We start from the raw sequence: 14,878 nt of genomic DNA on the forward strand, positions 1-14,878 counted from the left end.
ATCTCCTATAGACAGTGGCCTCAAGGCTGCAGGACGGGAGAAATAAAGCAGTAAAGCATTTCCAGCTCCTCAGCAGTTATTCCCCGAGGCGAGTCTCCTCCGTCCACCCTCGGCCCAGGCACTACTATTCTTGCCAAAATGCAGAGCAATCAGAACCCACATCTTGGAAGTATTAATGGCAGAGTCTCAAGTTTGAGGCTAACTTGTAGTTTAAAAAAAATAAAAAGATAAAAATGCTCATGCGTTTAGCCCTCTTGCTGCTTCTGAGAGCTGCTTGACCAGGGGTGAAGGTGGTCAGGAGAAAAGAGGTTGAAAATCCTGCAAAATCTATCCCACTATTGGGCATATATCCAGACAAAAGTTTCCTTGAAAAAGACACATGCACCCGCATGTTCACTGCAGCACTATTCACAATAGCCAAGACATGGAAACAACAGATGATTCGATTAAGAAGATGTGGTATATATACACAATAGAATACTACTCAGCCATAAAAAAGAACAAAATAATGCCATTTGCACCAACATGGATGGAACTAGAGACTCTCATACTAAGTGAAGTAAGTCAGAAAGAGAAAAACAAATACCAAATGATATCACTTATATATGGAATCTAATATACAACACAAATGAAACTTTCCACAGAAAAGAAACTCATGGACATGGAGAACAGACTTGTGGTTGCCAAGGGGGAGGGGGATGGAGTGGGATGGACTGGGAATCTGGGGTTAATAGATGTGAACTATTGCCTTCAGAATGGATAAGCAATGAAATTCTGCTGTATAGCACTGGGAACTTTATCTGGTCACTTGTGATGGAGCATGACAATGTGAGAAAAAAGAATGTATACATGTATGTGTGACTGGGTCACCTTGCAATGCAGTAGAAAACTAACAGAACACTGTAAATCAGCTATAATGGAAAAAATAAAAAATTATAAAAAAATAAATAAAATTGTGAATCACGCACACACACACACACAAAAGAAAATCCTGTAAAATCTGGTGGAACTGGGACCAGAGGCAGCTTTGTAAACTTCTCTGCTTTGTTTTTTGGGAATAGCAAGAGAAGGCCTTCATCTTTTTGTAGTTTGGTGGGAAGGAAACTTGAGTGCCCTGTGTTGAAAGGCAAGAAGCCCTTGTCTGCTTCCATACACAGAAGCCCTGAGTCTTAGCATGGGGTGTTCTCTAAGCAGAGAAACTACAGACTCTGTCCTTAGCCCTCATCAGTCTAGCTGAAGGCAATTACAAATATCTTGGTACAAATCAAGTTTAATCTCCCTCCAGAGGAAAGCAATGTAATATTATGGGAACCATGCTAATGAAGAAAAATTAATTATTCATTATTTCTGTTTTTCCTCTCTTCAAGGGAAGGTGTTTGGATATTTGAGCTGTCTTTAACCATTCCTATGATTAATGGCCCTAACAAAAATGCAGTGTTGGCCAGAGTATGAAATCAGCCCACATGCAGGCCAGTTTAAAAAAAGGTAATTCTGTCCTCCATTTTTCTTCTGTAAATCTACAGAGAAAATTAGTTTTATGCACACGCATGCATGTGTGTGTGTGTACATGTACACACTGGGCTGGTGGGAGCCCAGGGTGGGGTGAATGTAGCTACATGAATAGCTTTGGGGTTTGGACCTGATAATCTCTTCTCCCTTAAAAACTTCTGCTACCACTCTTGCTTTGCCCACCTTGATACCTGAGGCTCACTTCCACTTGGCCTTAAGGTCTCAATTTCAATGTCAGGTTTTAGGGGATGAGGCCCTGGCTCTCCCCCCCACCCAGCAATGGCACCCCGTTAATGTGTCTCTATGGCCTCCATTCATTCATTTGTCACAACTCTGATGGAGCACCGCCCTGTGCTGGGCACTTTCCAGGCATTGGGGTAAGTGTTGAGGGGAACAGCTGTGATCCAAACCCACCCTCAGTGATGACCTGTCATTGCTGCATCCCAAGGTCCTCTTCGCATGCCCTGTGCCTCGGGCTAGCCCCTGAGCAGGATGTATCACTGCCTTTACGGAGAGACAGATGAACATGTGCCCCAGGGCATCCTGCAGAACTTACTTATGATCTGCATGGTGGTCAGGTCTATTCTGATCTTCTGGAAGCTGGAAAACCCAGCAGCCGTGTAGTCCTTCCGACACTGACAGTCATCACGCCGGCTTCCGTTGTAGGGACATTCGGTTGGGTTGTGCAACCTATGTTTTGGAGAGAATGTTCCAGTGAGGAGGGTGAGGCGTCTCCTGGGATCTCCCAGCCTGCAGGCTCTTCTGAGCCCTAGCATTCCTACCTGTGCCCATAAACCTCAGAGAAATTCTCAGAGTCGCCGTGAACCAGTGTCATGTACTCCTTGGGGTGGTCAGAGTGCATTCCAGCACAGAACACCTGAAAGACAGATCAGAAACATCCTGCAAAAGGGCGGATGGGAGAGGGGATCAGGAGAGCCAGGGCTGCTGGCTCTGAGACCAGTCTGGAAATAATGACTGAGCTGTGATGCTCACCTTCAGGAGCTTTCCCATGACAATCAGGAAATACTCCCCATCTTCACCAGCACCTTTCAGCCTTTTGACTTCCTTGCAGTTCTGGGGCAACTCGCCTGCAAAACACAAGCCGTGAAAATGGGCTGTGATCCTCCAGGGTGTCCAGAGGCTCAACCTGATGAGTTACACTGTTCACCCTCACCATTGTCAGTAAGGGGGCCAGTTTCCCCAAAATTAATTCTATATTTCTGAAAAGGGCAGGCAGACACATCAACCATGAAACCTGTTCTTCAAGCTCCAGAAAGGTGGCTTTGGTTGGCCAACTTACAGTTATAGATATTCTGGCAGGTTTTTCTTTCTTCTGGCTTCAGATCAGCAGGGCATAAGTGGCTGGGCTGGTCTTCATTGGTTAGACACTGCACGGATCTGTGCATCACTCCGACGCCACAAGACACAGAGCACTGTAAGGCAGGGCAGGATCAGTGATGTGGCTATGGAATCCGGAACCATGGGCTTCTTGTGGTGGAGCTCAGAGCCTGGGGGCTTGCACAGGACCCCATGCTGCTGAAAACAAATATCTGACACATACAGAGCACTCACTACAGGCTACGTTCTGTGCTGAGTTTTACACATATGTATATGTACATATGTATTCATGCATATGATAAATATATATCATATATATATACTATATAAGTTTATATGTATATAATTTTCTCATCTAAGCCTCACATAATCCTGTGGGATAGCAGTAGCATTATTCTATTTTTTTTTTCCTTTTCTTTTTATGGCCACACGTATGGCATATGGAAGTTCCCCGGCTAGTGGTCCAATGGGAGCTGTAGCTGCTGGCCTACACCACAGCCACAGCAACACCAGACTTCAGCCACATTTATAACCTACACCACGGCTCACGGCATCGCTGGATCCTTAACCCACTAAGCAGGGCCAGGGATCAAACCTGCAACCTCACGGATACTAGTTGGGTGTGTAACCACTGAGCCATGATGGGAACTCCTAGTGCTTTTTCATTTTAAATTATGGTCCAATATATGTAACCAAGAAATGTGCCATTACAACCCAAGTGCTTTTGATGCATGAACCCATTTCATCTTCGCAACCACCCATCCTGCAGGGGAGGAAATGGAGACGTGAATGTTAGGCACGCTGTCCCAAGTTCGTTCAACTGGGAAGCCTCAGAACCGGGAATCCCAGGAGGCTTCTGGCTTCAGGGACCCTCTGCGCCCCTGCCCTCCACCCCCCATCAAGCACCAGGCCATGCAGCCCAACAAGCGGGGAAACCTCCTTTCCCCATCAGCACATTTCAAGATGCTAACTCCTGTTTCTCACCCAAGGCTGTCCTGGGAGGCAGTTACAAGGACAGCTTGGGCAAGATGTGGTTAAGACGGGGTTTGAGATTCCAGAGCTTTCTGGAATTGATGACTCAGCCATCTACTTACACTCCCCCAGTTGCCGACTCTCCAGGAGGCTGAGACCGGGCACTCCCGCAGGTAGCAGGGCTGGACGCTGGGCGGCTGCGTGCCCGGGCAGTTGATGGTGGTTTGGTAGCTGTACTCGTAATTCTCCTTGCCGGTATAAATCTCACTACAGGAGACAAGCCTTTGTCTGTAGCCCTTTCCACAGGTCACTGAGCACTGAGAAGAGAGGGGATGAGAGCAGAGGTTGGAGCAGGGCCTGGGGGCAGCCACAATAGGCCCCTGACCTCCACACCGTCGAAGGCTGACCCCGGGACAAGGTGGCGGCAGAAAGCTCTCACTTTATTAGCTGCTTCTGCGTTTTGAGCCCCAGCCCCCAGCACACAGGGGACGTGCAACCCAAGGACAAGAGCCTTCCTGGATCCAGTGCCGCCAGAATATTTTCTGGCTCCCACTGCAGGCAGGGGCACCTTAAGCCCCTGCTCTGGATTTCAGGAGAAGGGGATGGGGGAGGCACTCCAGCTATCAGTGGGGCCACTTACAGCATCCACAGCCCTATATGTCTGCTGACAAATCATGCTTTTCCCAACCTACAAGGACTGCATCAAAGAAGGAAGCAAGAGGGGTGGAGAGAAAGCCAGAGATCACCTGTGTGTAAAATCCAGGCACTTCCCCCAAAGGCACCCTGGGACATAAAATGCATTTACTATGAGCCCATCTTTTGTCACTCTACAGTTTGCTTTCCCATCTGCCCTCCACTTAGTTTCTTTCTCCCTCCTCTCTCCCTCCCTATGTATCTTGAATTGTTACCTTTCTGTTTTGCTCTTTCTGTCTCTAAATCATGCAGTCATTTAGGCCTTCTGCCATAAGTACATAGCATTTTCTTTTTCTTTTTACAGCTGCACCTGTGGCATATGGAAGTTCCCAGGCTAGGGGTCAAATCGGAGCTACAGCTGCTGGCCTATGCCACAGCCACAACAACACTAGATCAGAGCTGCATCTGCTATCTACACCATGGCTTGCAGCAATGCCAGATCCTTAATCTGCTGAGTGAGGCCAGGGATCAAACCCATGTCCCCGTGGTGCGACACTACATTGGGTTCTTAACCCACTGAGCCACAATGGGGAGACCATAACTATACAGCATTTTAAAATACTCAGAGAATACAGAGAAGGAGAAGGAATATGTGTTTTACTGGTGCCAACTCCCTCTGTGATGGGACAACTACTTGGTTACTTATAAGATTTCAGTTTACCCAGCCATAAAAAAGAACAAAATAATGTCATTTGTGGCAACATGGATGGAACCAGACTAAGTGAAGTCAGAAAGGAAAAAACAAATATCATAGGATATCACTTATATATGGAATCTAATATATGGCACAAATGAACCTTTCCACAGAAAAGAAACTCATGGACTTGGAGAACAGACTTGTGATTGCCAACGGGGCGGGGGAGGGGAGGGAGTGGGATGGACTGGGAGTCTGGGGAAAATAGATGCAAACTATTGCATTTGGAGTGGAAAAGCAATGAGATCCTGCTACATAGCACAGGGAACTATATCTAGTTACTTATGATGGAAAATGATGGTGGATTATGTGAGAAAAAGAATGTACATATATGTGTGTGACTTTGGGTCACTTTGCTGTACAGTAGAAATCGACAGAACACTGTAAACCAACAATAATGGAAAAAATAAAAATCATTGAAAAAAAGATTTTAGTTTATGTTCAACCTCCCCAGCTAGGTATTTTATATAATATCTAATTTCAAAAAGAAAACTCAACTAACCAACAAATTCAGTTTTGATGATATCTTTAAGCAAAGTCACCAAGTCATTGGCCATACTCCGTGACGTAAAAATTAAGGTAGCATATCAGGATTCTGGAGATCAAAGGTTCTTCGGTGGGGGGAAGGGGGCAAGATGAATCTTGGGAAGAGTTTGCAGCATGGGGTGTGTTTTGCTTTTTCTGGGATGAGAGACCAGAGCCTCCATCTGTTCTGATTCGCTATGAAATCCAGTGTTCCTCTTTTTCCTGGTGTCTTCTGAGCTGTTGCTTTAAGCCACACAGCTTTCCTCTCTGGTGACTTTTTCAGAGGGAAGGCTCCCCTTGACATGGTCCCAGAGGGAGGAGGGAAGAGGCCCAGCCACAGGCACGCAGAATATTGCTGTGCCTTCCCTTCCCTTCCAGCTGACTTGGGACCTGGAAATACTCTGCGTACATTTCTTCCTTCTTTGGCTGCCACTGTTCAAATGCCCCAAGACCCAGGTGACACCAGGCTAGGGGAGTGCAGAGCTGGTCTGAGGTGTTTCAGGTGTGGACAGACAGCTGACAGATGCTTCTGTCCAAGCCATGGCTATTTTAGAGTATCTAACTCAGCGCTTGCATGCCTGACCTCAGTCTGTACCAATTTAAATGAGGTTGTACCATCTGAGAAGGCAAGTGCCAAGACCCTTTACCACTGCCCAGGAGCCAAAGCAGCCCAGTGGCTATTTATGTGGGGGATGCAGTGGGGAGGCAGCATTTGCAGATGGAACTGAGCCCCCAGTATGGCCAGGCTTTACTAAGAGGGCTCCACATCTTTGAAAAGAAGCTGGAGAGAACACCCACTCATCAGTAGTTTTTAAGAGCATCCTGAAAACATTGACTGCCTCTGGCTTCCTTAATCCATTGCAGACCAGAGTTCTGACATGTAAGAGACTCTCTCATCTCTGGGGAGGGAGAGCAGCAAGGGGTGCGGGAGTCTTACTGCTGACTCGCCATGCTCCGGTGCCACATGCATGTTCCCTCATGAGTATGAGGTGCTTTTCTAATTTGAAAGGAACAGTAAAGCAAAATGAAACAGTGAGAATGTGGGCTCCTTGCACTGGCAATATACTCTGGGCCCAACCAGAGAAAGACACACATTCAACGGGGGGTGATGGCGCCCTATTCTCCAGTAGGGAGCACACAGAACACTCTCAGAGAGAAGGGGTATCTTCCTGTGGCTCCTGCATTTTACTAGAAGCTTTTCTAGAGGAATTCTGGCGCAGTTCCTTGGGCATCACTCCCTTTGCAGAGTCCCTTCCCGTGGTCCTTGTGTCTGTACCAACTCCTGTCTCCAATGCTCTAATCTTTGTGTATAATTTGCAGACTTTTCAACTCATGATACATCTCAGAATTTGTGTCTGTATGGAACACTTTAAAAAAAAGCTCTCTCAATCTCATCTTTTGGGCTTTAAGAGTAAGGTGATACAAAAGCCATTAGAGTAACATGACAAGTTTTAGAGAGACCAGAACCCTTTCAGCATAATAATAACCACACATCCACGACCAGCTAAGAAGAGGATGTCAGCCTTGACAGTGTGAAGGGCATCCAAACTCTAGCAGGATGAGTGACCAAGAACCAAGCCAGAAACTAAGAAGAGGAGGCAGAGAGGTGAATGGTCCAAGGAATGGAGGTATGAAGCAGGAGAAGGGGCAGAAAGGAAGGCTTTCCTCTGCTGTGTGCCAGGGGTTGGCCTTGTGCAGCAGCCCTGGGACCTGAGGTTAGGGACCAGGCCTTTCAAGGCACCAGCAGGGGTGAACTGATGAGACGATTAGCCCCCGCCCCAGGCTCCTTCCCCTACTCCACCTTGGTATCTGAATGGGTTGGCATTTATGCCTCAAACCCAAAGTCAAGGACTATTTTCAAGTCCTCTGGGCTTCCCATGTATCTGGGTGGCTGATAGTAAATCTATTTCTAATAATCCAGGCTACATCTTTTCTCCACTCTTTGGAAACATATGAAGAACAGGTAGGGTTGGTGTACAGCAGGGTTTCTCAGCCTCAGCACCACTGACAATGGGGCAGGAGAGCTTTCTGATTTGGGGCAGTGCTATTCACTGTGCATGGTTTACCAGCATCCCTGGTCTCTATCCACCAGATGCCAGTAGCATCCCTCTTCCCCCATTTGTGACAACTAAAAGTGTCTCCAGACAGTGCCAAATGTCCCAAGGGAGGGGGAAGGGGGAAGGAAAATTCACTGGAGTAGAGTGAAGGATGGGAAGACATAGTAGAAAAGGCTTTAGGAAGAGTTTAAGAGTAACAACTATTCAACACCCAACACACATACCATCTAAGTGCAAATATCTCTTTAAAACATGATATTGCTGCTCTGTCAGACTATGATGAGACCTTATTGATGGCAAGCATCTTTGCTATGCCCAGAAACTTCCCTTCTTTGGGGCAAATGACAACTGTTATTGATGTTATTTAAGGTCTTTTAGTATTTGAAAATACAACGAGGTTTGAAAATATAATCATGTGACTATTACTTTTAGATTATTAATAATAAAAATTGTAGGTAGGCACTGTGTACCGCAAGAGATAAGGAAAAATAGACTTTTGATATCCCTTGGATGTTACAGAGAATTATTTTGTTCCTCCAGATCAGAGATGGTTAAATATGGGTGGGCAAGCCATATCTGGCCCAAGGTAGTATTTGGTTTGCCCCATACAAAGCTTTAAACAAATAATTGCAGCCCTCATTTTCTTTTTCTTTCTTGCTTTTGTGTTTTGGCCGCCCCTTGGCATATGGAGTTCCTGGGCCAGAGACGAGATCCGAGCCATAGTTGAAACCTATGCCACAGATGTGGTAACACCCTTGATTCTTAACCCACTGTGTCGGGCCAGGGGTGGAACCTGCATCCCAGGGCTCCAGAGATACAGCCAATCCCAATGCACCACAGCAGAAACTCCTGAGTCCACATTTTAAAATTAGGAGAGCTCACATTAAAGCCCGTATTTGTGTCTTCTCTTAAAAGCTCAGATTTGGTAACAGCGGGCCCAAATTTCTGCATGGCCTCCATTGGAGAGAAAGACAGCCTGTTTCCTTTACATATCACATGCTAGTTGGTCACAGATCTCACTGTTCCCTATTGCCTCCCTGACATGAAGACATTTTCTTATACTTTCTATTTTCTTTAGACACCAACAGATATCATATGAATTTGTAAGTCCTGTAAGAATTGTTTTTGAATCACACTAACAGGACGGCAAGGTGAATGACAGAATGAAGAGGTGAGGGGAGCATGGATACCATCATATGCACTCCCTCAGTCTTCACATGAAGGACTCTGGCCCAGGAAGACAGAGGGACTTGTCTGAGGATTCACAGTTCTCAGGAGTAGAATCAGCAGGTGGGGGTGAGTCTTCTACATTCCTGCCCTCATACTCTACTATCCTTAGGCCATCATTGACCTGAAAGTGGTGACAGAATCCCCAGGACCATACCTCTGACCATTCTCCTGTGATCCACACATACTCGCAGGGTTGCAAACTACAGCTCTCGCGGTCCGCAGGCCGTGTGCTCATGTCACAGTGCACGCCATGAACCTCACCACCTTTGTCCTCATCCACGCATACCACCTTGCGGTACCTGGAGCCTTCGCCACAAGTCTTGGTGCACTGTTAAAGACAGACAGACAAGTGGTGACATGGAAAGATAACAGATACAGATGACTTCTCATATCCTGTGATACATCATCATAATTCATTTTCCTATTTACCCTTTAAGACTGTAACTTTTTTTTTTTTTGGTTTTTAGGGCTGCCCCCATGGCATATGAAAGTTCCCAGGCTAAGGGTTCAGTTGGAGCTGCAGCTGCCAGCCTTTGCCACAGCCATAGTAATGTGGGATCCAAGCTGCATCTGTTACCTACAACACAGCTCACATCAACACCAGAGATCCTTTAACCCACTGAGTGAGGCCAGGGATCAAACCCACATCTTCATGTGTACTAGGTGTGTTCACTATGTCTGAGCCACACAGGATCTCCCAAGACTGTAAGATTTTGAGGGCAGGCAGGGAACTCGTTATTTTATGCCCATTATTTAACAGTGTAACAGAGAAGAACAAACTGACTCCATACTGAAGCTCTTCCTTTAGCTCGAAGTCTTGGGCTCTGCCACCTATGCTTAGTCATGCTGGCTCTGCACCTTTGTAAAAGAATGCTGCCTATAGTCTGAAATCTACATTACAACCCATTCTCAAGGCTCTGACCTTTAAAGGTATAACACTTACCCATTCATATAAAGACCAAAAGCTGCAGAAAAGAAAGTAACAATGGTTTTGTTGGAGAATTATAGGAACATTTTGACCAGAACTACTTGGACAGCTGTAAGAACAAAGGATTCCTGGGCCAAGAAATTGGCAACAACCAGCCACACCCCCTTCTTCTTTTAGCCTAAAAGAAGACTGAATTCTAACTCAGATAAGATGGTTCTTTGGGACATTAGTCCACCATCTTCTCAGTTTGCTGGATTGCTGAATAAAGTTGCCATTCCTTCCTGCCAACACTTCTTCTCTTGATTTACTGGCCTGTCACACAGTGAGCAGTATGAACCTGGACTCATGTAACAATGACACTGTTCCTGGAACAGCATTTGGCATTCAAAAAGTGGCTATCTGAATGAAGCAATCAAAGTGTGAATGAATGGATTTCAGGTTTAGAAAGGACCTTAAGCCCTGATTACTTCACCCATTCGAACACTGACTCTCTTTATGGCCAGATGGTGTTGGAATACCTCTAGAATCAGGGAAGTTATTCCCTGTCCAGGAGGCCCGTTTCATGTTCTAAGCCCATCTCTCTGCAGACTCCAGCCTCTCATCTTAGTTGTCAATTTCAGGGGACAGTTTCATACCCCATAAATAACCCCCTTCAGGGACTTGAGAAGAGCTTTTCTGTATACTTTAAAATTGTTAACATGGTGAATTTACAATATATGTATTTTACTATCAAAAAAGAAGAAGAAAGGCAAGAGGTATATCAGGAAAGACATTTCTGAGTCAAGTTGGATTCCAAACTCATGGGATGAGGCAGTTAATAAAAGAGAAGGAGGCTAATGAGGGAAAAAAAAGAAGTGGAATTTATGGGCCTCCCTAAAGAGGCTAAAGGAGAAAGTTTAAAGGACATTATGTGAACAACGACAGCTTACAGTAGTGGGATAAGGCCCAGGGGCAACAGGTTTGTAATCCCTGGTTAAAGGGAACTTAAACTGTCCTTAACCCAGCTTGGTTACATGGTGGCTTTTCAATGTAATCTAGAGTTTTAAAATGCTGGGTGACGCAGATGCTTCCGATAGGATAGGCTTTGGAAGACCTTTAACAACACAGATAATTTAGGTAAAAACCTCTAAGGTGGGCTTTGCTGTTGGTTAAAGCAAAAAAAAAAAAAAAAAAAAAAAAACCAGAAGGAATCTGTGGTCGGCACAGAGATCCTCCTAGAATGGAACGTCCAAGAATACCACTTGCTCTATTTTCTCCACTTGGTTTATGGGAATGAAAACATTGATCCCATCCATCTCACAAAAACCTGGGTATCCTGGGATCAATTGTTTAGGCTAACTCCCAGTTTACTCATATGAAAAATGGAATTTTAAATAATAACAAAACCTTGCTACTTAGCTGTCTACTTCTTCAGTGTCCATCTTTGCTACTAAAATATAGCTCCTCTCTGAGGGCAGAGGCTGTGCTATTTGTGTGCACTCCTGTTCATCTCCCCTTCCTCCCAGCCTGCAGCCACCACCCATCTTCTTCATATCACTATGGAAGTCATCTGATATACGGCCTTTCGTGTCTATCTTCTTTCATTTACTTATTTATTTACTTATTTATTTTTATTATTAATTAATTAATTTATTTTGCTTTTTAGGGTCACGCTTGCAGCATATGAAGTTTCCAGGCTAGGTGTCAAATCAGAGCTGCAGCTCCCAGCCTACACCACAGCCACAACAACGCGGGATCCAAGCCACGTCTGTGACCTGCACCACAGTTCACAGCAACACCAGATCCGTAACCCACGGAGCAAGGCCAGGGATCAAACCTGCATCCTCATGGATACTAGTCGGGTTCCTAACCCACTGAACCACGACAGGAACTCCTGGATTCTTTTATTTAGCATAATGCATTCAAGGTCCTTCCATGTTGTACATAAACCAGTACTTCATTCCTTTTTATGGCTGAATAGTCCATTGTATGGATATACCATGTTTTGTTTATTCAAATGTTAATGGACATCTGGGTTGTTGGCTTCTTTGGCTATTTGCTACTATGGACATTCATACAGAAATCTGAACACCTGATTTTGGCTCTTTTGGGTATATCCTTAGGAAAGGAAAGGCTGGATTATCTGGTATACCCACATCTTTTGGGAGCTGTTTTGTTTCTTTTTTTTTTCCTTTCAGAAAGTAGAAGGGATATGTAGGTGGTATGTCCTGGTAGCCCCTTATCATGTACAAACTTAACTCAAGGTTTCTGCCCCTTGGAAGCAAATCTCAACATTGAGAGTACAGAATCATTCATAAGTTTTCTGGGGCACAACTAAAAATAGAACACAGTGTGAAATGAGCAAAGAGGAACAAATCCCTTCCCACCAGTGCAGGAGGCTGGCTGAGCCCAGTATCTAGCTCAACCCTGGCTTAGCAGTTCTGGTGGTTTTTCTTCCCCTGGAGGATTCTGGGAACCGTTGTGAAGGAATAATGTTTTTGTTTCTTTATTAAAAACACAAAAGCCAAATAAGGCACTGAATGTTACAAAACAAAACAATGGTTAATCTGTGATGTCTAGAACTATGAAGAAGACATATTTAACTCCCCATGGAGAAGTAATTCCTTATTAAATCAGGCCTTAGGTGACTCAGAGAAGACAATGATTATTGAACAGCCAACCTGGACCAAACCATCCAGTGTTCTCTTCCATTTTTACTAATCCATAGGGCTTCAACCTGTATCAATAAATAACAGTTTAGAGCAGAAAAGCAAGGATTACTGGGAACTTTCTGCCCATTAAGTGATTCTGCCCTGGTCTTAGATAATGGTTAACTACCATAAAAACTATTTTCTCAATGGTGGCAAAGGGCGTTGGGAAACCTTACTTTGAATATAACGTTTAAAAAAATTAAACTAAGTAAATAAGTGACTTGCCCGGTGGTTTGGAATGAGTCAATAGCAGCTCTGAACATCATGAGCATGGCTTTTCTCCTGGAGTTTTAAATGCTAACTAGAGCATAGGGGCTGGGTAATCAGAAAGCAAATCCAGCCCACACTACAGGATTTTTTTATCAGCTTTCGGTAATATCACTTTTCCCACCCACTTCGGATTTATGACTTCTCTGTCCTGGAATATGATCTAGAATGTTCTAAAAAATAGCCAGAGAGCTTAACTAACCTTATTTTAATTTCCAAAAGATTTTTTTTTTCTCCAGTTTCATTACAGCTTTTAGGAAAAAACTATACCAAGTATAGTCATACCACCAGCCTCTTTGCAATTCAGCACACACTGTAATTAAGAAAGCAGTATCACAGCCCTGGGTTAACTTGGGTAGCTTGCCTATTGTCCCATAGCTACATGTGATCGTAAATATGGTGAAACCAACAGGGAGGAAATAACTTTTTAAAATTGAGGGCTATAAAATAAAAAATAAATAAGCTATTTTATTTAGCTAGGTTGGTTGGCTACAGGGTGATGGTCTAAAAGGGTCTTTTAATACAATGGGTAGAAATTGTCTCCTTCAAAAGTGGAATCAAGTTGCTTTACACTTTTTTGGTGAGATACCCTAATCATGGAGGGAAGAAAATCATTCTTCATAGTCACCTACTCAACTTTTTAAGGTTATTGATTTTCTCCATGGATGAAAGAACTTGTTGCATCCTTATGAGGGCCAGGCTACCATTACTGGGTAGTGTGCGGACAACCAAGTCAAAGGACAAACGGGGAAACTGATGGTGCAGCATCTGAATGTGCTACACAGAGTCTTTGTGAAAAGGAATGCAAATTACAAATCAATTATTTAATATTGCTTTAAATTTTGCTTTGTTTTTTAGGCCCACACCTATGGCATATGTAAGTTCCCAGGCTAGGGGTCGAATTACAGCTGTAGCTGCTGGTCCATGCCACAGGAATAGCAACACCAGATCCGAGACACATCCGCAAACTATGCAGCAGCTTGCAGCAACACCAGATCCTTAACCCACCGAGTGAGGCCAGGGATCAAACTCGCATCCTCTTGGACATTATGTCAGGTTCTTAACCTGCTGAGCCACAACAGAAAATCCATAACATTTCTTTAAATTAAAAATAGAAAAAGCCATCCTCAAATTATCAGCAGGTTCATTTTCAAAGTCAGATGTGTGGAGTTTGGACATCTTTGTCCCCCAACAGTATACTTGCTAGGGAAAAAGGCAGAAATAATACTGTGGAGACATTTCAAAAATTTAAAGTTACTCACTCATTCAACCAATACAAGCAGACCTCAGAGACTTTTAGGGTTTGGTTCCCGATTATTACAATAAAGAGAATACCACAATAAAGCAAGTCACATGAATTTCTTGGTTTTCCAGCACATGTAAAAGTTATATTGACACTATAGTCTACTAAATGTGCAATAGCATTATGTATAAAAAAAAAAAAACAGTGTACCCAATTTAAAAAATACTTTGCTGCTAAAGAGAGCTAACCATCACCTCAGCCGTTAGCAAGTTCTAGTAGTAACATCAAAGATCCCGGTTCACAGGTCACTGTAACAAATACAATGGAGAAAAACTTTGAAATATTGAGAGAATTATAAAAATGTGACACAGAGATGCAAAGTGAGCAAATGTTTTTGGAAAAGTGGTGCTGATTACTTGCTTGACGCAAGGTTGCCACAAACCTTCCATTTGTAAAAAAACCCCAAACACCCCACAGTACCTACAAAATGCACTAACATGAAGCACCATAAAATGAGGTCTGCCTATCTGCAATGGGCCAAGTTCTGTGCTGGGCATGGGGTTAGAGCCCTGACATCATCCTACTCATCTACTGTCTCTGTATGACATCCAGTGTGGCTGCTTCTTCCAGCTGGAGGTCCATGTGTCAAGACAGCTGGTTAACTGGTGACCCCTGGGGTTTAGCACTAGGGGCCACCTTGTATGGCTGTGTGAGCAGGTTTGGGTTTCCTAA

The 14,878-nt window shown here is 44.3% G+C and overlaps 1 protein-coding gene across 28 annotated transcripts in view; it reads right to left on the reverse strand.

Moving 5' to 3' along the window:
* The window catches only part of ADAMTS9 (ADAM metallopeptidase with thrombospondin type 1 motif 9), a 173,429-nt gene that overhangs the window by 19,174 nt on the left and 139,377 nt on the right, over window positions 1-14,878 (reverse strand). For all 28 annotated transcript variants that reach the window (XM_084988871.1, XM_084988867.1, XM_084988868.1 and 25 more), the window contains 6 exons: window positions 9,173-9,346; window positions 3,942-4,136; window positions 2,810-2,942; window positions 2,503-2,597; window positions 2,292-2,386; window positions 2,066-2,199 (listed from right to left, as the gene is read on the reverse strand). In XM_084988871.1, the coding sequence (XP_084844997.1) occupies window positions 2,066-2,199; window positions 2,292-2,386; window positions 2,503-2,597; window positions 2,810-2,942; window positions 3,942-4,136; window positions 9,173-9,346 (826 nt within the window). The remainder of the gene's footprint in view (window positions 1-2,065; window positions 2,200-2,291; window positions 2,387-2,502; window positions 2,598-2,809; window positions 2,943-3,941; window positions 4,137-9,172; window positions 9,347-14,878) is intronic.

Source organism: Sus scrofa, chromosome 13 (genome assembly GCF_054392235.1).
Source record: "Sus scrofa isolate SSC_HxYL_T2T_F1_AM1 chromosome 13, Sscrofa_HxYL_maternal_Yorkshire_Landrace_v2.0, whole genome shotgun sequence".
Lineage (NCBI taxonomy): Eukaryota > Metazoa > Chordata > Mammalia > Artiodactyla > Suidae > Sus > Sus scrofa.